We start from the raw sequence: 21,680 nt of genomic DNA, 5'->3' as shown, positions 1-21,680 counted from the left end.
ATATTTGCAGAATTAACAGGAATCAGGACCTAGCATTGTTTGGGACTTTAGGGCAGGCCGTCCCACCCGGAGGGCTCCCAGGAGCAGATCCTCCTAGGGCCACTTTGGGGGCGACGGTGGGAGCGGCCCCGCCCCCCCCCCCCCCGGCCCCCGCCGTCCCCGCAGGCGGGCAGGAGCTCGGAGACCATTGGCTGGCGAGCTGGCTGCGCAGGGGCGGGGAGCGCCGCCGAAGGGGACTGTTTGCTCCTACGGGCTGTAGATGGAGCTGTCCGGCCCCGGCGAGGGGGAAGGCGCCTGGAAAACGTTCTTCTCCCTGGCCGGCCCGAGCGGGGAACAGCACTCCCAGGATGCAGTTTGTGTCAACACGGCCGCAGCCTCAGCAGCTGGGCATCCAGGGCCTGGGGCTGGACAGCGGGAGCTGGAGCTGGGCCCAGGCTCTGCCCCCGGACGAGGTGTGCCACCAGGAGCCGGCGCTGCGCGGGGAAATGGCCGAGGGAATGCCGCCCATGCAGGTGGGTGCAGCCCCCGCCCAGCGCCATGGCCGCGCCGCCTGGCCGTGGGGGCGGGGCGCGGGGCTGCGGGGCTGGGGGTGCGGGCGCGGGGCTGCGGGCGCCGCGGCGCGGGGGTGGGGGGTCGTGGGGAGCGGGGTGGGGGCGAAGCGCTGGGGGCGGAATCCGAGGCCCGGCGCGGGCCGGGGCGCGGGCGGACTCGTGCGGCAGGCGGGGCGCAGCGGCCCCGAGCAGGCCTGGCCCGCGCGCGCGCGTAGCCGAGCAGCAGGCCCCGAGGCCGCGTGCTGGCCGGCCCGGTGCCGGCGCCCCGAGGAGGCCCCGCGGGGAAGGCGGCGGAGACCCAGCGGAGCCGTGACCGCGGCCCCCACCCCACCCCACCGCGGCCCGGGCTCCCCTTCGCGCTGGGCGTTGGAGCGCTCGGCCCGCCGCGCTTGTCCCCCGGCCACCGGCCGTGTGCGCCCCAGAGTGCCCCCGCGGGGTCACACCCCAGCCACCTGGACAGAAAGGTGTGCACGAGCGCTGTACTGCCGTCTCTCTCCAAGTGCAACGAATCATTCACTTTCCCGTTGCACCGGGTGTGGCAGAGGAAGGGGGCCGTTGAGAGGTGACTTTGCCTCGTTTGCAGCCGTTGGCAAAGTTGGCTGCACCCTGGAGTCACCTGAGCAGCTTTTCAGACTCCCGACGCCCAACTTTGTCCCCAGCCTGTGCGATCGGCGTCTCGGGGTGGAGAGTGGACCCCCGTCAGGTCTGGAAGCCCCGTAAGGATCTCAGTGCGCGCTGGAGTCTGGGAGCCGGGCACTGCAGCGCGTGAGAGCTGAGTAGTGTTCCCGGGGCCAGTGTGGGAGCCGCCCCCGGTGCCCGGGCCTGCTTCTCCACCCGGCTGTCACCAGTTAGCCAGGAGTTGCTGTGCTGTGTGGGATCGTTTTTTGGTCTCAGGGCTCCAAACCTTCCAAAAGTCATCTGGGCCTGGTGACGCCCTGAACTTCCACCATCAGCCCTTTTCTCCCTCTCTGGGCCGGCAAGAGCGAGGCCTGCGTGAGCTCAGATGGATGGCTTTGATGGAAACTTCCGCCTCTTCACTTAGCAGGGTCTGGCACCCGGGGCCCTGCTCCCCTCTATCCCATGTCTCGGGTGGACTCCCTGGGAGCTGTGGGGTGTTCCTCTGTGGCTCTCACAGCTGCTCTGAGTTGGAGAGGGCAGTTGGCATGCCTGTCCCTGGCCAGCCCACATCACCTCTCAGCAGCAGGCTTCCGCTTTGCCCAGCCGGAGGGCCTCATCAGCAGCAACAGGGAGGAAAGAAAATGACATCCCCTCCCATCCCACATGGCAAGGGGAGTTGGTTATCAGCCCTGCTGTTGGCCGGGAAGCCCTGGGTCCTGGTGCGTTTGGGACCAGTTCCCAGGTCACCAGTGACCTGGGACCACCCTCTCTTGGTCATAGCTCAGCTCCCTACGTGGACTCATGGGGCCTCAGCTTTGAGGGGTAGGAAGGGGCCTGGTAAGTCCTCACAGGCACGTCCCCTCCTCTCCTCCTCAGTGAGTGACGTTTTTTAGCAAACCTATTTTCATTTTAGAAAATGTGAATCAGGAATTGGGTATGGAAAAAACGTTGCTCGTCCGCTCACTCTTGTGGGCTCTCTGGGGTCTCCCTTGGTCGCAGCTGCCAGGATGGGGGCAGCAACTTACCCGAACCATGCTTTTGTTACCCACAACACCTCGCGCTCCTCCCGCTGGCAGTGAAACCAGGGGCCGTGGAATGGCCATCGCTGTCTCTCTGCCTCAATCCCATCATCTTTAAAGCAGAGATAATCATTCTTGCCCTAACCTGCTTAGAGATGGCAGGGGAGATTAGGGTCAGATGACTTCAACAGGGGAATTCTTACTTTGAATCAGAAGGCACTAGACGACTCTAGAGAGAGTTCATCATCAGGCCTAGCCCCTGAAGAGAGAAGCTGTGCTGTGAAAGGGGTAGGTGACATCCTGGGTTGCGGTCCACAGCCTTGACTTGCAAAGGGTCAGGTGGGTAAACCAGTGACCGTCGTAACTCCTGCAGGCCGGAAATGGGAAGGTTCACTGGGGGACTAGTCGAGCTATTGCTGGGGACAGGAATGAACACCCCAGCCTGGGGGGCGGGGATGGCAGAAGGGCGAGAAGCTGTGGCATCTGATTCGTCGTTCTCTGTTCTCAGGCTCCCCTCCCCGCCTCACATAGGGTCTCCGCCCAAGCTGTCACTTTCTCCCTCTGCACACAGGCTCAAGAGTGGGACATGGATGCTCGGCGACCGATGCCTTTTCAGTTCCCGCCCTTCCCAGATAGGGCACCTGTCTTCCCTGACCGCATGATGCGAGAGCCCCAGCTGCCCACGGCAGAGATCTCACTCTGGACTGTGGTGGCTGCCATTCAGGCTGTGGAGAGGAAGGTGGATGCCCAGGCCAGCCAGCTGCTAAATCTGGAGGGGCGGACGGGGACGGCCGAGAAGAAGCTGGCGGACTGCGAGAAGACGGCCGTGGAGTTCGGGAACCACATGGAGAGCAAGTGGGCCGTGCTGGGGACCCTGCTGCAGGAGTACGGGCTGCTGCAGAGGCGGCTGGAGAACATGGAGAACCTGCTGAGGAACCGAAATTTCTGGGTCCTGAGGCTGCCCCCGGGCAGCAAGGGGGAGGTGCCCAAGGTATGTGGTGGTCCCCAGGGGCAGAGATGGAAGTGAGGACCGGCACAAAACTCTTGATTTCATTTGGCTGGTCCTTCTCACAACACTTTGTGGCTCCCTCTTGTGTTGGGGGGTTGCAGGGGCGGGCAGGGAGCTGGACGTGAGGCTTGATCCCGTGACCCCAAGATCATGGCCTGAGCCAAAATCAAGAGTTGGACACTCAACCGACTGAGCCACCCAGGCACCCCTGATTTCAGTGTCTCTTATAGCCTGCCTCTCCTTAACTTAGTCACGAATGTTCTACCTCCATGAGGCTGCCCTCCACCCGTTCCCCACAGACTATGCCTGCTTCTCTCAGGCTTTCCTGTCACCTTTCCCAATAACCCAAGGTATCTGGTTGTCTGGAGACTCCTGCCACTCTTCATGCTTGGGTTTTCCACTTGGCACATACAGAGGACCATTGGTCGTTGATTATCTTTGCATGTGCACATTTGAATGCCGCTAAGACAAACTATGCTCACAGGAGTTGCTAGGAAGTTGTGACCATCCCCTCTGGGGGCTTTCTCGCAGCTCAGAATTCATGTTCCATTTCCCCTTCCATTCCCTCTTCTGTACCCGCCCCCACCCCCGACCTCTTGGATCATCAACACTGCACTGTCCATCGATGACCCTTCTGGTCTACTGAGAACGTAGAGTCACTCCAAGAAGCAGCCACTATGCTCATCTACCTGATGCCACCTGGAGCCTTTTGGCTTCCCTGTTCCTGCGGCCTTGCTGGCCCACTCTTCCACCCCTCACTGACTCACCCCACCCACTCACCTTCTCCCCATTCTCCTCTGTGTCATCCACTCTCCCCCCTGCTGGCCATTCTAGATGTCCTAGACGTCACCCATCTCTGTGATGAAAACCTCCCTAGGCCTTGCCTCTCCCTCCAGTTAGTGCCTCATTTCTCTACTCCTCTTTAAGCAGAATTCCTTAAACGTATCGTATTTACTATCTCCGGTCCCTTCTCTCCCTCTCCTTTTTAGCCTTTTTATTATAGAAAACAAACATGCACACAAGTACACAGAATAGTGTGAGGAACCATCACGGGCCCATCATCCAGCCTCCACAGCTGTCAGCTCTCGTCAGTCTTGTTTCCTCTAAGGCCCCACCCACATCCCCTCCCGTTTTATATATTTATTTATTTATTTATTTATTTTTCTCTTTTCAACTTTAAAATTTTTTTGATAAACATATAATGTTATTATTAGCCCCAGGGGTACAGGTCTGTGCATCATCAGGTTTACACACTTCACAGCACTCACCATAGCACACACCCTCCCCAGTGTCCATAACCCCACCACCCTCTCCCGATCCCCCTCCCCTCCTGTTTTATTTTGAAGCCAATCTCAGGAATCAAGTTTTTGGGTTTGGGGTTGGTTTTTGTTTTTGTTTTTTGTTTTTTTGGTAATATTTCAGTGTGTAGCTCTGAAAGGTAGAGACTCTTTTTCTGAAATAAGACTCTAGTGTTACTACCGCCACCACAAAAGCCTCCACCTACTCAACTATCCAGTCAGTGTTCAAATGTTCTTTTCTTCCAAATGCAGTTTGTTTCCTATTAGTTTGTTTGAATGAGAACGTAAGAAGGGGCCGTGTCTTTTAAGTCTTGTTAAATCTTTCGGTTCCTCCTCCATCTGTCATCTTTCCTTGAAATCCATCTGCAGGTGATACTAGGCCACGCGTCCCCTTGAGTTTCCAATTATCCGGATTCTGACGCTGCGTCCTCCACAGTCTCATTGCACATGTTTCTCTATTCTCAGTATCCCCGTAAGGTGGTGACTGGATCATTCTGGAACCTCTGCCCATCAGGTTTCTGCTCCCACCTCTCAATCCTCCTGATGCCCACAGTCCGTTCTGCCATCATCTTCTCTGCCCTCGAGGTGACGTGGCACACAGGTGACCGCCCCCTCCTTGAGACAGCTTTTCCCGGGGCTTCCAGGTGACCTGTCTTGATTCTGTTCCTATCTCCTGGTGGCTCCTGCTCAGTCTCCTTCACGGGCTTCCCCACCTCTTCCTGACCTCTTAGGTTTGGGGTGGTCCAGGGCTGGGTGTTGTTGGCCTTTGGCTCATTATCTCTATTCCCTCCCTCATGATTTCACTCAGTTTCAGGTTTTAAGTGCAGCCTGGGTGCTGTCGGCTGCCAAAGGCAGTCTCCCCCACCCACTCTCTCCCCGTCTCTTGCCCAGACTTTCTTCTTGAAAGCCAGATTCACGTGCTTACCTGCTACTGCAGCAGGACTCAGGAAATGTCTTAGGTTTAACACAACTAAGCTAAACTCCCATCTCCTGCCTGAAACCTCTTCTGCCCCATCTTTGTCTCCATGAAAATAGCTCTGCCCTTCCAGTGGCTTGAGCCAAAAACTCTGGGGTCATGTTTGCTTCTCTTTCTCAACCCTCCTTCTGATGTATTCATAAATGCCGTCTGACTTTTCTTCAAAATACCATCACCAGGCTGACCACTCCTTTCCACCTTCACGGCTCCCACCATTGTCTGGGGAAAGCCACCGTCACCTCACCTCTGAGAGTTGCCATGGCCTCCTGCCTGGTCTCCTCGTCTCCATCCTTGTCCCTTCCCCTATACAATCTGCTCCCAGCAGAGCAGCGAGAGTGATCCTTTAAAAATATAAATCAGTTACCGCTGCTTAAACCCCCATGGCTTCCCACCTCATGCAGCTTAAAAACCCCATTCCATCAGGGGCCCCCTGTCCGGCCCCACCTTTCTGACCTCATCTCCCCTCTGCCCCTCTTGTCCACTCCTTTCCACCCACACAGTCTGACCTCAGGACTTCCCTCCATGGGAAAGCTCCCTGCCCGTCGCTTCCATCAGGGGTCTGCCCTTCCATGGGCCCCCCAACACCAAAGAACCACGTCCCCCCAATCCTAGCACCCACTTTCCCTGTCCCTGCTCCCATTTTCTCCAAAGCGCTGTGCCATCGAGCACCTTAAATATTTACTTCTTTTTTTGTCTTTTTGGTTGGTCTTCCCTGACCGGAATGTAATTTCTGCTTGGTTCACCACTGTGTCTCCTCGCCTGTAACTGCACCGGCCTCGGTCGGTATCCAGAAAGTATTTGCCATGTGACTCTGTCCAGTGGGAGAGCTCAGGCTTCCACGTGAGAGACTGGGTCTTCTAGGTCTCCATATTTTTTTGAAGAAGTGAAGTGTTAAGTACATAATTTCATCAGTAAATACCCGGCTGGGCACTCTGAGTTTCAGTGTTCTCATCTGTAAGACGAAGACGAGAACACATTTATGACGCGGGTTGTGAGGAGTCACTGATTTTGTTGATGGGCAAAACCATGCAGCCTGTTGTCTTAGTTTTCTATTGGTGGGTAACAAATTACCCCAAAACTTGGAGCCTAAAAATATAATTATTTGCCATTTTGCATTTTCTGTGGGTTAGGAATTCAGGAGCAGCTTGGCTGAATGATTCTGGCTCAGAGTGTCATGAAGTTGTAATGAAGCTGTTGACTGAGTTTGTGGTCATCTGAAGGCTTGGCTGAGGCTTGAGGCTCTGCCTCAAGGACGGCCCACTCGCTTGGCCATTGGCAAAGCCTCAGGTCCTCACTGTGTGGACATTCCAACATGGCTGCTTGAGTGTCCTTACAACATGGCAGCTGGCTCCGCCCAGAGTGGGTGAGCCAAGAGAGAGACCTGGATGGAGCTGTCCTGTCTTTTATGACCTAGTCTCAGAAATTGTACACGTCACTGTTTGTTAGAAGCAAGTCACTAAATCCTGCCCACACTCGAGGGCAGTTGTTTAGGGACTTGGCACTTCAAAGACCTTACCCCTTCCTCCAACGGTGCTGTTTTTAAACTAGAAAACTTTGTATTGTCTGTTTTTGTTTGGAGAACACAGTCATTATCTTGCTGAATTAATTGTAATCCCCAAGTTGAGCGAGGACGCTGAAGATTCTTCTGAAGAAGGTGGGGACAGTGACGTTTGTTATTTTGTACTCAAACAAATTCTTTGCAGGTAAAGGGAGATTTGATGAGTATAATCTGTAATCTGAGATATGTCATAGGGACTTTTACCTGATAAAAGGTGCTTTTGTGTCCTATTAAATGCTTTTTATATAGGTCAAAAAAAAAAAAGGGACTGCTGAAGAATTTGTGGATGTATTTTAAAACCCACCGCCATGAAGCAACACAAAAGAGTTAGTTAATGTTACTAATAATAGTTATAATTCACTGTGTACTGTCAGCCACGCTAAGTGCCTTCTCTTGTGGGATTCAGGGAAGGCTGTTGTCTCTCAGATCCCGCGCGCCTTTTGGATTCTAGTATGTCTGTTAATTGGCTGACAGATAACTCATGGGTAGGCTCCCTGCTGTCTCTGGCCAGACAGACTTCTGCTGTATCCTGGCCTAGGGAGGTTTTTATGTCCTGATGTCTCTTTCCAACTGTGTGACTCTGATTCCAGAATTGTGACACTTGATAGAAATGGTGGGGTGACGCAGAGGGGTTGGCATGTTGGAAAAGATGATGAACTTGGTGTTGGAGACATTTAGTTGAGGTACTTCAGAGATAATTAAATGGAGCCTCTCAGAGGGCCCTTGAAATCTGAACCCGAAAGGGAGCAAGGAAAACGGAAGAGTATTGTTGGCAAAGAGGTAACCACGGGAGTTGTGCGAAGAACGAGCTTGCCGAGGAGAAAGCAGAGGGACGGGGAAGGGCAGAGACGGGGTTGGGGGGGGAGGAGAAGGCAGTAAGCTGGGTGGGCAGGAGGAGGTATAGTCGGGGAAACCAGGCAAGAGTGGATTCCAGAAAGGCGATCTGAAAGGGTAAAGGTTAACAATGGCTACTGGTGGCCTTCCAGGGTGTGGTTTCAGAGCATGGGGGTTGGTTCACGGACAGATTTTAAGGTGGGAAAGGATGCATGGATTGTGAAGAAGGAAGCACAAAACGTGTCTCTTGGGGTGTTTCAAGTGAAAAGGCAGAGCAGAGTTTGCTTGAGACAGTGGGGTTGAGTGACAGGTGGTTCGTCTTAGTTTGGGTGACTTGCAAGGGAAAGCCATTGGGGAGGGAGAGCCTGACATGTCAAAGAGAAAAGTTTGAGTGTTTCGGTTCCACAGGCAGGTGCTGGAGGAGAAATGAAGGGCACATTAGCAGGGGGTTGGCCTGGTGAGAAGGGAGCTTGCCAGCAGCCACCTGGGATCAGGCTCCTGCATGGGGAAGATGAGGGAGGGGCGGGAGGGCTGGGGAGAAGGCAGAGTTGGAAAGAAGCCTCCCAGGGAGCAGAGGAGACGTCCGCAAGATCCCCAGAGGCTTCCGAAGCAGCCTTGGGACAAGTGGCATGAATGTATGGTGGGTGTCGCTTGCAGAATTCCATGACTTTTTTCTAGGGGCGGGAAATGAAAATGAAGAAAGTGGTCTGTATCCATTTTCGCGGCTTGGGGATATGCCCCAGTCTTGTGGAAGATCCAGGAAATTAAAAGTTGTGTTCTCTCTCTAAAGCTGGGTGGTGGGTGAGCTATCAGTAGTAGGTGACACACGTGTGCCCACCACACCCGCACAGGATACCCGTGGGGTTATGGGCCCCTGATGTGAGAACAGACATTTCTAATTCATGGGAAGGTGCCACCCACTCACCGAGCTGGACACCAGAGGGCCTGGAGCCCAGAAGGCTGTCCTTTCCTGATGGGGACAGAGGTGCCACTTGGGCTAGCTTTGGCCCTGTGTGCGGGTGTGAAGACCAGTGGACTCAAATTAGGGCCGGAGAGAAGGGGAGGGTTGGATTTCCCAGTGTGAGTGGAAGACTGGTCCTGTGGGGGTGGGTGGTGGGAGGGGGCAGGGCTATGTGTCCCAGAAGGGAAGTTCAGACGTTAAAGTCGTGAAGTGAGACCCTTTTGAACGATGGGGACCAAGGCGAGGCCACACTGGTGAGCGTCTGAGATGAGTCCAGACGAGGATCCTTGTCAAACCAGAGTAACAGTCTCATGGAACAGACGAGACTGCCTGGACGAACAGGGGCCCGGCATCTGGGACGGATGACTCAGGCTGCCGGGGGGCTCTTTCTCGTGTTGGCAACAGCCGCTCGACATAGTCAACAAATATTTGCTGGCTCCAGACTCTGCTTCTAGAGGCTTGGGATGTCGTGGTCCTGGAGCTTCAGTGCCTGCCCTTAGATTTACATGTTTTTAATGACAAAAATGTAACTGCGTACCTTGCTGAGGTAGTAACCTGACTGGAAAGACAGGTTTCCTAACAGGGTTTTACTGCGCTCGGCTCACTGGTCCCCTTGCCCAGAACCTTCCACACTGCTGTCACCCTGAGTGCCAAAAGCAGCATTGGCTTTGGCTTTACCTTCAGGGACCCAGTTCCCCTGAAAGTGAAATTACAGAGGATATGGTGAAATGCCTTAAAAAAAAAACAAAAGGCAGTGTTGACCATCTTTGTTTTGGGAGCATGAGAAGATCCAGAATAGGTTGGGCTGACTCCACTCTGGGGGACCGGGCTGGGATTTGGGGGATGGGGAGCCACGGTGAGCAGAAGTGGGCTCTGGGGTGGAAGGGGCCCCGTGGCCGATGGAGGGGGGGCAAGCAGGTGTCAGACTAAGACTCCTTTTGGCCAAGGTTCCTGTGACGTTTGTCGACATCGCCGTTTACTTCTCTGAGGATGAGTGGAAGAACTTGGACGAGTGGCAGAAGGAGCTTTACAACAACCTCGTTAAGGAGAACTATAAAACCCTGATGTCCCTGGGTAAGCGCTCCTTCCCTCCTCCGGGGCAAGCAGTCTGGGCAGAGCGCAGTGGAACGGCTGTCAGAGGCGGGCAAAGCGTTCACGTTCATCCCTGATGGAGATGCGAGTGACTGTCTGCTCATGAGGCCATAGAGATAGAACGAGTATAACCAGATGACAGTTAGAAACCCAGTAAAAGGGCCTGTCACTATAGCATTGAGCTGCTTTCATTCTGGAATATGGCCAGACCGCGTCATAGGCACGTGACCATGAGCTGCCTCCCCATAGCCTTGCACGAGCCACAGCCAGTCTGTAGCTGGCTGCCGGGTCCAGCTGTTTCTGCACCAGAACTTGGAATCTGGTGCCTTGTTTTCAGGGTTCCTCCCAAGAGATTAGCTGACGTAGGTGAGGGTACCACCTAGAGGGGCTCTCGGCGGGGGAGGGGCTCTGGAGTGGGGAGACTTCTGCCGCCGCCCTTGATCGGGGTCCACGGGTCAACTTCACCATGTCCTTCCTTCCCCTCCAACTCATTCCAGACACGGAGGGTGCAGTGCCCAAGCCGGATGCCCCATCGCAGGTGGAGCCCAGGGAAGAGCCTTGCGTGTGGGAGCAGCGTGACCCAGAAGAGAGAGAAATCCTAATGGACCCAGACACAGGTGATGGCAGCTGACAAGAGCCCCAGGTCCAGGGAGGAGGAGACCTCGTTCCAGACAGCGCCGCCCCTGGTCAGCTCTCAGCAAGATGGAAGGTGCCAGGGCTCTGGTCCTGGCTGTGCCCCAGAGGTCTTTCATCAGGGCCTCCGCTCTCCGGAGTGGGGCTGCCCCGGGCACAGCTGAGCCTGAGCCATGTTCTCTGCCTTATCATACAGACTCTGCCCTTCTTTAGGAAGGTCCCTTAGAAGGTCACTCGGAGGAAGCCCCCTCCTTTCCAGTCTGTTCTCCTCCTTGGGATATAATCCATGTGCCATAAATAAAGTCACCCCTTAAAAGTGTATAATCCAGGGGTTCACAAAGTTGTGTAACCAGCACAGAACCTCTTCATTATGGGAAACCTGGACCCATGAGCAGTCACTCCCACGTTCCCCCGGCCCCAGCCCCCAGCCCCCGGCCACCACTGATCGACTCTGTCTCTGTGCACTGGCCTGTTGCAAACAGTTCATCTGAACGCCCTGCGCCCCATTTTCCAGCACTGCAGGTGCTGAGCTCAGCAGGGCCCTGGCCCCCAGCAGGGTCACCTTGTCATCCATCCCCGTGCATGAGCTGAGATGGTGACTGCTGTGCCCGTGTTGTAGGTAGAACGAGCAGGCCTTGAGCCAGAGAGGTCGGCTGCCTCCCCTGCTGGGCTGGGGGCACAGTGGAAACCAGGACTCAGGTCTTCCGGTTTTTCCTCTGATCTTGCCCCCGACCTGAGCTACCTGCTCTCAGGGGTCGTACCTTGCATCCTGGAACATCAGAAGGACACACCCCGTTTGTCACACCTTGGGGTCTACAGAGAGGACATGTCATTGTCTTGTATGTGTGAGGACACTGTGTGTTATCCATGCAGGATGCGGCCAGGTGGAAGGCTTGCTAATGATTGTGTGTGTGTGTGTGTGTGTGTGTGTGGCCGCCTCTCTCGGATTGGGGTGAAAAACGAAAAGGAGCCTCTGTACCCAGAGGTCAAACTTCTGGCCTTGCCCTGATGAACACAAAACCCAGGTAGGGCTGTTCTCTGGAACTCTCTCCCGGCCTTATTACATCTCATCCTGTGGCTTGGCCTACCCCTTTGTCCTGAATACTGATTATTTCTCTGCTCCTGAGACCTTCTGCTTCTTGGGGTTCCCCGCAGTTGTCGGCGGGAACCTGAGGCCCCCCATGCTGATGAGTGCCATTGCCTGCATTCCTGACACCAAGAACATCTGGGTGAGGACTGTTCAAAAAAATACACCAAATGACATGCTTCTCTCGCCCCAGGAGCAGAGCCGCTGGTGCCTGCCCAGGATTCGTCCTCGCAGGTGAAGCGGGAGGAAGCACTGTGTGTCCGGGGGCAGCGGGGCCTGGAGGAAAGAGCCATCCCCACGGAGTCCATTACTGGTGAGTGGGCCCAGCGGCTGCCCAAGCCAGGGAGGGAGCGGAAAGGGCCAGCAGGTCTGCAGGCCCCCGCCATCGTCCAATACGTGTGGCCAACCAGAGGCCAGAGCCGGAAGTGGAGGAGTGGGGTCTGGGATGGGCCGAGAGACGGGGTTTCCGGTGGGGCACCAACAGCACATCTGGGCTTAGCTCGTTCTATTTCCTCTCTCTTTTTTTGTATCGGTTTTTAACTGTTTCTCTCCTTGAAGAGGATCATCAGGGCGGAAGTACTAAGTGTAACAATAAGTGATAGCCACTGTGGTCGGGGAATATATCCGTCCGTCCGCAGCACCTGCTCCTGACTGGGAAGGGCTTTCGTTGTCTTCAACAAGTATTTATGGGTTATTGCCTCTGCGCCCATGGGGTAGGCTGGAGGGTTCTTCTTACATGACGTTCCAGCTGGACTCTGTGAGAAGCCTCTGAGAGCATATGTGTGTTAGAGTGCTCCAGAGAAACTCCACAGGGTGTGTGTGGGTGTGTCTGTGTGTGGAGAGAGAGAGAGAGAGAGACAGATAGACTGATTTTAAGGAACTGGCTTCAGGGACTGTAGAGGCTGCCATGTCCACAGTCTGTGGTCTGGAGACCCAGGACAGTCTTCTGCCCAGACTCCTTCGTCCCTAGGAGTGAGCCATCGTTTTCGGTGGAAGCCTTCACCTGTTGGGAAGAGCTCCCCCAACCATTATGGAAGACAGGGGTTACTGATTGAAATATTAATCTTCTCTAAAAAAAAAAACAAAAAACCCACACACACAAAACAAAACTAAAACTCCATTTACAGAAATATCTAGAATAATGTCTGGGGGCGCCTGGGTAGCTCAGTCGGTTAAGCGTCTGCCTTCAGCATGAAGGCATGATTCTAGGGTCCTGGGATCAAGCCCCGAATCGGGCTCCCTGCTCAGCAGGAGGTCTGCTTCTCCTTCTGCCCCCTGTACCCCTGCTTGTGCTCTCACTCTCTGTCTGACAAGTAAAATCTTAAAAAAAAAAAATGAAAGGAATAATGTCTGTGCAACTATGTGGGTACTGTGCACTGGCTGTCACAAAATTATCCATCACAAGATCTAGTAACATACTTATCCACAGGTTGGAACCCCACAAACCTTAGCCCCTCCTTGGTCAGAGCCTCACCACCCCCCCACGTAAGTGATAGTGGCGTCCGAGTTGGGGAAAGGCCAGTCCCTTTCCCTCAGGCTGCCCCTGGACAGCGGCCCAGTATTAGTCTTTTCAAAGAAATCTGTAAGAGATAAGAAGGCAATAAAGTTAAATGAGGTTTAACAGACCACAGAAGAAAGAAGACGTAGCATACATCTTAGAAAAATCCCAATAAGGGGGCGCCTGGGCAATGTAGTCAGTTAAATGTATGACCCTTGGTTTCAACTCAGGTCATGATCTCAGGGTCGTGAGATCAAGCCCCGCATGGGTCTCTGTGTTCAGCACGGAGTCTGCTTGAGACTCTCTGTCCCTCTCCCCTGCTCACGTGATCACTCTCTGTTTCTCTCTAAAATAAGTACATAAATAGAAAAAGAAAGAAAAATCCCAACGAAATGTTGGATCTAAACGGCTTCCTGGAAGGCATCATGTTCCTGGAAAATCCCCTTAGGAACGCCCGTGTCCGTGCTGGTGCTCTGCTTTCAAGCGGAGTGTTGGTGTAAGGCCTGGAGTCCGCAGGAATGGGCTCCCCTGTAGGATATCCTTATTGGCAGCAAAAGCTCCATTAATTGGGGCCAGGCCGACTTAAGCTTTTAATTAATTAGCATCCTTTAATTATGACTGAATTTTAGGGAAAAGAATTAATTGCAGGAAATGAGAGATTTACCCAGCACACAAACTGGCAGGCTTGTCGTGTCCCCCGACGCGTCCTTTGCTCTCTTCCCGCAGACTCACCGGCCTCTGCCCAGGACCTCTTGTCCCGGATTAAACAGGAGGAGCACCCGTGCGTGTGGGATCAGCAGGATCTGGCGGAGAGAGATATCCCAACGGACCCCAATTCAGGTGAGCAAGATACCAGGATGATATCAAGGACAAGGAGATTCTTACTGAGTTTTGTGTCCCGGGAAATCAATCTGATCGCTTCTGGTTAAGGCCAATGAAAGGCTCACAGCATAAAATGCTGCATATTCCTCTGGTAGCAGATTTTGGAATATAACCATTGGTAAAGTGCAGAGGGCTTTTTGAAACGAATCATTAAATGGATCATCTATTGTGTCAGCGTAACCAATACTAAAATTATTTCTGCAGTGGCAGTTTTAGAACAGTAAGTATAACCTGAAAAGCTTTAAAAGTTGTGTATATTTTTGTGACAGAAAGAAAGAAATTTACATTTTCTGCAAGTTTTTGTGGGTGAACGCTAGTTAAATAAATGTCTTCCAAGAAACTTCTGGGTAGGGTCCAGGCATATAGAACAATAAAGAAGATCCATTTTCTGGGGCCTGTGTGTGTGTGTGTGCGTGTGTGTGTGTGCGCACACACACGCTTGCATGGGTGTCTGTGTGTGTGTGCGTGTACGCATGTATGCGTGTATTTCACAGCTAGAGAAGTCCAGTGTCCTCTTGTTTGGTTATGATCCCAGAGTCTCATCCTCCCCCACCTACCAGGGAGAGAAGAGCAGACATAAAACCTAGTGTTCCTTGTTGTTTCCACTGTACAACTTCACAGTGGAGAAGCTGAAGGGCTCCCGGCCAGGTGGCAAAGCCAGCCCTTCCTGGTAGAGTCAGCAGTCCACACCTCCGTTCTCCGGAGACCTTGGTTCACTGCTTCTCCCACTGCTGGTTCTGAAGTCCTACTGCTTAGCCCTCGGTCCTGTTCTGGACCCACAGTTTGCTCTGGAGCTCTGTGGACAGAGCTGGAAGATGCAGGTTCCGATCTGCGTCTGCCACAGACTTCGGGCCGGGCCTCCTCCTCCCGGGCCAGCTGCAGAAGGAGTGAGCACAAGCGAGACGCCGTGTCCAAGGGCAACTGGGAGGGTGAGGACGGCCAGTATGAAACAAACCGCAGCTGCCACGTGTCCTGCGAGCGCCGGCCGTGGCCTCTGCACGTGGCAGTTCTCTCCCCTCTGAGGGGAGGCTCCGTGGAAGGGAACAGGGCTCAGACTGCCTTCTTTCCGTTCGCAGAGTCTCTGATCTCAGCGCATGACATTCTGTCGTGGATCAAGCAGGAGGAGCAGCCGTACCCGTGGGGCCCGCGCGACTCGATGGAAGGAGAGCTCGGATTAGATTCTGGTCCCAGTGAGTAACGCGCCCCCCCCGCTTGGAGCCCCTGGGTCTTTCGTCCACAGGGATGGTGGCTTGCCTCCTCCTCCCCCTCCCCCCCAGAGGTGATGTCCTGTCGTGGCAGCGTTCCCCCCATCTCCATTGAAGCACTATCCCCTTTCCTTTTGGAGGATGGCAGCTGTGTTTCTGTCCTGTCTTAACAACATACCACAAACTGGGTGGCTTAAAACAAGAGAAATGTGTTGTCTGTTCGGGCTCTGGAGGCCAGAAGTCCATAGTCAAGGGGTCGACAGGAGCATGCCCCCTCCGAAAGCCATCGGGGAACCCTCTCTTGCCTATCCCTGGCTTCTGCCGTTGTGGCAATGGTTAGTGTTCCCTTGGCTTGTAGATGTGTCACTCGTCTCTGCCTTTGCCCCCCGTGGCGTTCTGCCTGCGTGTCTGTGTCCTCACCTGGCCGGCTTCCTTTAAAGACTTAAGTCAGACTGGATCAGGGCCTCCCTCCACTCCCCACTCCAGTATGACCTCATCTTCACTAATTACCTCCGCAGAGAGCCCCTTTCCAAAGAAGGTCACTTTCTGCAGTCATGGGGTTTGGATTTCAGCACAGCTTTTGGAGGGACACAGCGGGGCCCTAAGAGCAGGGAGAGAAGGGTGGGCTGGGAGGGGGCTGACCCGCCGGCACCGGAGCAGGCAGTGATGGGGGCAGGTGGCTCAGGCACCGGAAAACACTGACCGGAGCACCCAGCCCGCCCTGAGCGGGTTCCCCACAGGAACTGATGAAGAGACCGAAGTCGGCTTGGGGGAGGGGATCGTTATTGTTTTTTTTAATCCACAACAGGTATGGAACCAAACGTCTCACCTGACTTGGGCTTCCTGGGTCTTTTTTTTTTTTTTTTTTTTTTGAAATTCCACTTACTGGCCAGTGACTTGGGCACATGTTCGTGGATTATTGAACACTCTTGGTGTCTGGCTGGCGTTCCTTGCCAGAACCGCGACCATCGCCTTGTTTTCAAGATAGCTGACTTAGCGTCTGCTGGTCAGAGCGCTGGAGTAGCCAAACAGTGCATTCCTCGTGCTCGCCCCTGACACCCCCAGGAGCTTAAAAGCGAGGGAAGAGCTGAGGACATAGATTCTTTCTTTATTTTTTTTTTTAAGATTTTATTTATTTATTTGACACAGAGAGAGAGAGAGAAAGCGAGTGCACAAGCAGGGGGAGAGGCAGAGGGAGGGGAGAAGCGGGCTCCCTGCAGAGCAAGGGAAGCCTGATACAGGACTCGATCCCAGGACTCTAGGATCATGACCTGAGCCGAAAGCAGTGGCTTAACCAACTGAGCCACCCAGGCGCCCGGACATAGATTATTTCTGACCGGGAAGGCCATTATAAGTCAGGTGAGTGGATCCCAGTGTCTGAGACAAGTTGAGTCCAGCCTAGAAGGGCAGGCAGGGGCTGGAGGGGTGGGCAGGGAGCCGGAGAGGAGCAGTGTTATGCCCTTGTTTTAAATACAACTTAGAGCGGTTCCTCTCCCAACCTGCTGCTGGACTGGGGTGGGACGGGGAAGCCGGGCCACTGTCTGTGAGGACAGGAAGAAGTGACAGCAATTTCCACTTCTTTCTTGCTGGTACTCGGGCCACTATTTCTGGCCTTGCAGGCATATGTACTAGTTCATCCGACCTCTTGCCAGGAATTCTGCCCAGACCTTTGTCCCTCAGTGCTGTTGTCTGATTTGTCCAAGTTGGCCAGGGGTGCGTGGGCCTGGGTTAGCCTTTTCTTGGAGACCCGTGTGGTCATGGGGGTGAATCTAGGGAAGTCTGTGCCGAGCGTGCAAGACTTTGCAAGTGACCAGACCATTTTATCTCCTCGGTTTGGATTAGACAAGTTATAGAACAATTTGCTTCATGTTTTATCTCTGGAGGGCCTTTGGACCTTAGCATTGGGGGGGGGGGCAATGCCCAGAGTTTGGACAACAGAAGCATCTGGAAATGCTTCTCCTACCTGCCCAGTCACCAGAGCCTCTTGACTTTCTCTCGAAGTGGGCCTACTTTCCACTTGTGTTTTTTTTTTAAGATTTTATTTATTTATTTGACAGACAGAGATCACAAGTAGGCAGAGAGGCAGGCAGATAGAGAAGGGGGAAGCAGACTCCTTGCTGAGCAGAGAGCCCGATGCGGGGCTCGATCCCGGGACCCTGGGATCATGACTTGAGCCAAAGGCAGAGGCTCTAACCCCCTGAACCACCCAGGCGCCCTACCTTCTACTTGTCAATGAAATTACTATCTCACCTGTGATTTCTTTGATGTTTAAAGACATGGAATCGTGTATTCTGGAGAGGAGCTGGAAGGGGAGAGGGTTGTGGGAGTCACGAGTAAAACATGGAACTATAGGGTACCCGTCCCTATCAAACTCCTTCCCCAGCCCGGGGGTTTGCAATAAAGACCTAATGTCCTGTTTGACTTCAGCCTAACTGGACATTACATTTTAGTAAAAGGGATTCCTCAATTTTATTAAAGAATGTGTATTTTCTTTAAGATTTTATTCATTTATTTGAGAGGGAGAGCGAGAGAGCACGAGCAGTGGGGAGAGGCAAAGGGAGAGGGAGAAGTAGTCTCCCCACTGAGCAGGGAGCTGGATGTGGGACTCCATCCCAGGACCCTGAGACCATGACCTGATCCAAAATCAAGAGTCAGATGCCAAACCAACTGAGCCACCCAGGTGCCCCCTAGTTTACATTTTAAAAAGACAAGGTCAGGAACAGACTGGAGTGGGGAGGGGACCATGAGCCAGAAGCAGAGAAGCCATTTAGGAGGATAATGTGGTTGGCACAAAGCAGGTGAGGAGATGACCGTCGCTCAGAGTTGGGATGGAGGCAGTGCGCTGGGAGAGAAGTGGACGGATTCAGGACAGACTCCAGACGCGTTGCTAAGCGGTTGTGTGTGGTGGGTGAGCAGTCAGGAGTGACACCCAGGGTTGGGTCCTGAAGAACCAGGAGGCAGCAGCACCCTTTAATGACTTGGTGAGTGCTGGGAAGGAGCCACTTTACCGAGTAAACCCAGTGCTCTGCTTTGGGTCTGTTTGATCTGAGATGGCATCCTGGTAGGCAGATGAACGTTTAAGAGAGAGCGCGGGGCTAGATGACTTTGGGCGTTGTAACCTGCAGTGATTTCTATAGCAACTACCGGAATTAGAGCAAACTTTGTAGGTGAAGTTGACAAGACCGCTTTTGCTTCAAACACCAACTGCCAGTTCGAGGGTCCCCAGCCCACTCACTTCTGCCCAGCCCTATAAATGCAGGGGTTCCCATTAACCCCCTAGCTTTAGCATTTGACTAGAACAGCTCACAGGACTAAGGAAAGCTGCTACACTCATTATTAGTTTTATTAGAGCAAAAGGATTCAAATCAGAACTAGCCGAAAGGGGAGATCCATAGGACTAATTCTGGAGGGGATTCTAAAACAAGCCTCTGTTGTCTGCTCCGTGTGTGATCAGGAAGTGTCACTGTCCCAGCACAGTGATGGGTGACCCTATGCAGAGTACTGGCCATGAGAGAGCTCACTTCTGTGTCCGGAGTTCTTACTGGAGTTTCTTTACACACTTATTGATTAAACTACCAGCCTTGAGGTGAGCTGTTCTCTAGCCTGTCCGCTCTCCAGTGGTTGGGCTCAAAGCCCCAGCCCTCTAATCCGGTCTGTGGATGGTCCTTCTGGCATACCCAGCCCCCATCAGGGTCCTCCCTTTAGCTTAAACTGTTTGGGCACTTACCATGAATTACTCCGTGAGCATAAAACATGGGAGCCCACCGTGAATAACAAAGACACTCCTCTCACCCTGGAAATTCCAAGGATTTAGAGGCTATCTCCTAGGAACCAAGGACAAAGGCCTGTTAAATTATTACACAGAGGCTGTTTTAAGGCCGGGGCCTCTCTGCGACCTAGGGAGAATGTAGACAAAGAATGAAAGAGGAGCAGGTGTGAGCCTGGAGGAAATCCAGAGGAGCCTGGCATCACGCAGGCTAAGAGAAGAGATTCTCGAGAGAGGGAGGGGTCAACTAGCTCAAACCCAGTGACAGGTTAGGATGAATGTGTGGAAGAGGCAGGCGGATTGATTTGGCAGCTGGAGGCTGTTGATGACCTTGACAAAAGTTAGTTCAGTGGTGTGCTGGGACACATGCCGGACTCCCTGGAGTTCCAGAGCAAACGGTAAAAGCAAGGGTAGAGAACTCATCAGGAATATTGGTCTGAAAAGGAGCAGAGATGAAGTCAGACGTGAGAAGAGAGAGTGGCTGGAGCCTGGGAGCACGTGGGGTCCAGGGAGAGAGTTAACTTTTAAGTTGGGAGATCACTCGACCCCTGTGTCCAGTAGGGTGCGCTCCATTAGTTTTAGAACCCTGAGTCAGACTACCTTGAGGAACAAAGACATCTCTTCTCCTATAGAGCTAAGAGGCAGTTCAGTGCCGGCCTCAGTTGATTCAAGGATGAGGCGAGGTCATCTGGGACCCAGGTTCTGGGTCCCCGCTCCGCTTCCTTAGTATGGCTGGAGCAAGATGGCGGCAGCTGTTCCAAGCAATCGCCTCTAGACCAGAGGGAAAAAGGGTCATCCTTCTTCCTACCCTCTAAGGAGTTGAGGAAATTCCCAGAAGCCCCCTCCTCACATGTCATCAGCCAGAACGAGGCCATGTGCTTATGTCTGAATCAGTTCCCAGCCAGTGACATCCAGGGTAAAAGTGCTCACGTTAGAGGCTGGAGGAGAAGGTGTGACGACACCGTCGCAGAGGATGGAGAAGTAGGGCATGCTGAGGAGTGTAGCAGGGTGCCTGGCTGAGGGGGGTGGGATGTTTTGAGATTTGTGCAGTTTTCTCCAGCTGTCTTCAGCGGCTTGAGTACGGTTGGGGGTCCCCAGGCAAGCAGGGCAGAGGGGACAGGAGCAGAGGCATAAGGGGCATGTCATGGCGAGTGACCCCAGTGCTGACCATGGGAGTCATAGTGGGTCAGGAAGGGAGATCAGAGGGTGAGAGAAGCGGATTGACATGCACACCGAGTCTGAAGCCTTATCAGGGCAGGAACAGGACGGGTTCAGGCTGGGTTCCCAGGGAACAGCCCCTGAGATGGAGGCTCCCATGTGTGTGGTTTCCTTGGGGTCCTCCCGAGAATACGGCCTATGAAGGAGTGAGTAGCAGATTGTGTGGAGGGACAAACGATGCCCAGAGTCAGCCCCCCAGGATGGTAGGCCTGGCACCTGGGGTCAAGGTCAGGAGAGTTTCTTCAGCCTCTGCTGTTGGCCCGTGTCCTGTGGAGAAGGTTCTCTGCCTGCTCAGTTTTGATGGGGACGGAAAGGGCAGGCTGGGCCCTGTGTGCTTAGGGGTGTCACGTAAGGAGGACGGGCCTCAGGCAGACACCGATGAGCAGGGGTGGAAGTGGGGCAGATGTGGCCGGGAAATGGCCTCCAGGGAGCAGATGGGACCTGGGCGGAGGATGCCAGGAGGTGGGGGCAAAGGCTTCTTTACTGTTCTTCTACCAGCTGCCCTCAGTGGAGGAGGGGCTCCTCCAGGGAGAGAGGACTGAGAACAGGCCGTGAGGTGGATGTGGGGTGGTGGAGGTGAAGGGGTGAGAGGACCCCTAACTACAGTGGGCACAGTGGTCAGGGCGCAGATGGGGCCAGACGCCAGGGTGGACCTGGGACCCGGCAGCTGTGAAGGCCACTTGCTTAGAGGAAACGGGACTGAAAAACGCTGCATGGTTTTGGTCCCCGCTCCTTTCGTTTCGTTTCCATGGGCCTCCTGTCTGGCTTTCACTTTGGATACGTTCTAGTACATTCTTTCCTCCCAGTGAGAAATTCGCCTTAGATAAATTAGCATTGAACATCAGAATGCAATTAAGCCTCATTATTTCCTGCCAGTTCTGCCTTCCGAGTGACTTCCAAATAGCTCCACCCCCAGGCCCCCAGGCCCCGCCCCTGCTTTCCGGAGGCGTTTCCTCTCGTTACTACTTGCTTGCTGCTCCACGCACTTTTGGTGCTCTCCCCCAGGTGGCTTGGGACAGGTCGAGGGTCAGGGAGCCCCAGAGCCATAGGGAACGTGGCCGCCGGCCTTGCTCAGGGCCCTCACTTTTCCGAGAAACTGAGGTCCAGATCGCCTGCGACTCGCACCAAGCCACGGGGGGAGTCGGTTAAGGCCCGGGACCCCTCTCCGGGGGACGGTGGGGGCGCGTGGTGGTGGTGCGGGCCCGGAGCGAGCGCTGTCCAGCCCGTCACGTCTCCGTGTCTCCTCCCCCGCAGGTGACAGCCTGCTGCTGGTGAAGAACCCGCCCCCCGCCCCGCAGCAGCCGCCGCCGCCGCCGCCGCCGGCGCCCGCCCCGCAGAGCCTGCCGGTGCTGCCCGCGGCAGAGAACGCGAACGCGCCGGGCGCCGGGCCCCCGGACGAGGGCTTCCCCGCGCTGGCCGGGGAGCGGGGCGCGGGCGGGGCGCAGGCGGGGGGCGCGGGCGGCGGCGGCGGCGCG

The 21,680-nt window shown here is 54.4% G+C and overlaps 1 protein-coding gene across 1 annotated transcript in view; it reads left to right on the top strand.

Annotated features, from left to right (window-relative positions):
- The first annotated feature begins 252 nt into the window (after positions 1 to 252).
- The window catches only part of ZNF282 (zinc finger protein 282), a 24,138-nt gene continuing 2,710 nt past the window's right edge, over positions 253 to 21,680 (top strand). The window contains exons 1-8 of the mRNA XM_032840272.1: positions 253 to 512; positions 2,760 to 3,179; positions 9,772 to 9,898; positions 10,414 to 10,533; positions 11,830 to 11,949; positions 13,861 to 13,974; positions 15,093 to 15,206; positions 21,460 to 21,677. Coding sequence (XP_032696163.1) covers positions 348 to 512; positions 2,760 to 3,179; positions 9,772 to 9,898; positions 10,414 to 10,533; positions 11,830 to 11,949; positions 13,861 to 13,974; positions 15,093 to 15,206; positions 21,460 to 21,677 — 1,398 coding nt within the window. The 5' untranslated portion in view covers positions 253 to 347. The remainder of the gene's footprint in view (positions 513 to 2,759; positions 3,180 to 9,771; positions 9,899 to 10,413; positions 10,534 to 11,829; positions 11,950 to 13,860; positions 13,975 to 15,092; positions 15,207 to 21,459; positions 21,678 to 21,680) is intronic.

The sequence above is a fragment of the Lontra canadensis genome, unplaced genomic scaffold (assembly GCF_010015895.1).
Source record: "Lontra canadensis isolate GAN:19392208 unplaced genomic scaffold, GSC_riverotter_1.0 scaffold111, whole genome shotgun sequence".
NCBI classification, from domain to species: Eukaryota; Metazoa; Chordata; class Mammalia; order Carnivora; family Mustelidae; genus Lontra; species Lontra canadensis.
This window is presented reverse-complemented; position numbering and strand designations above follow the sequence as displayed.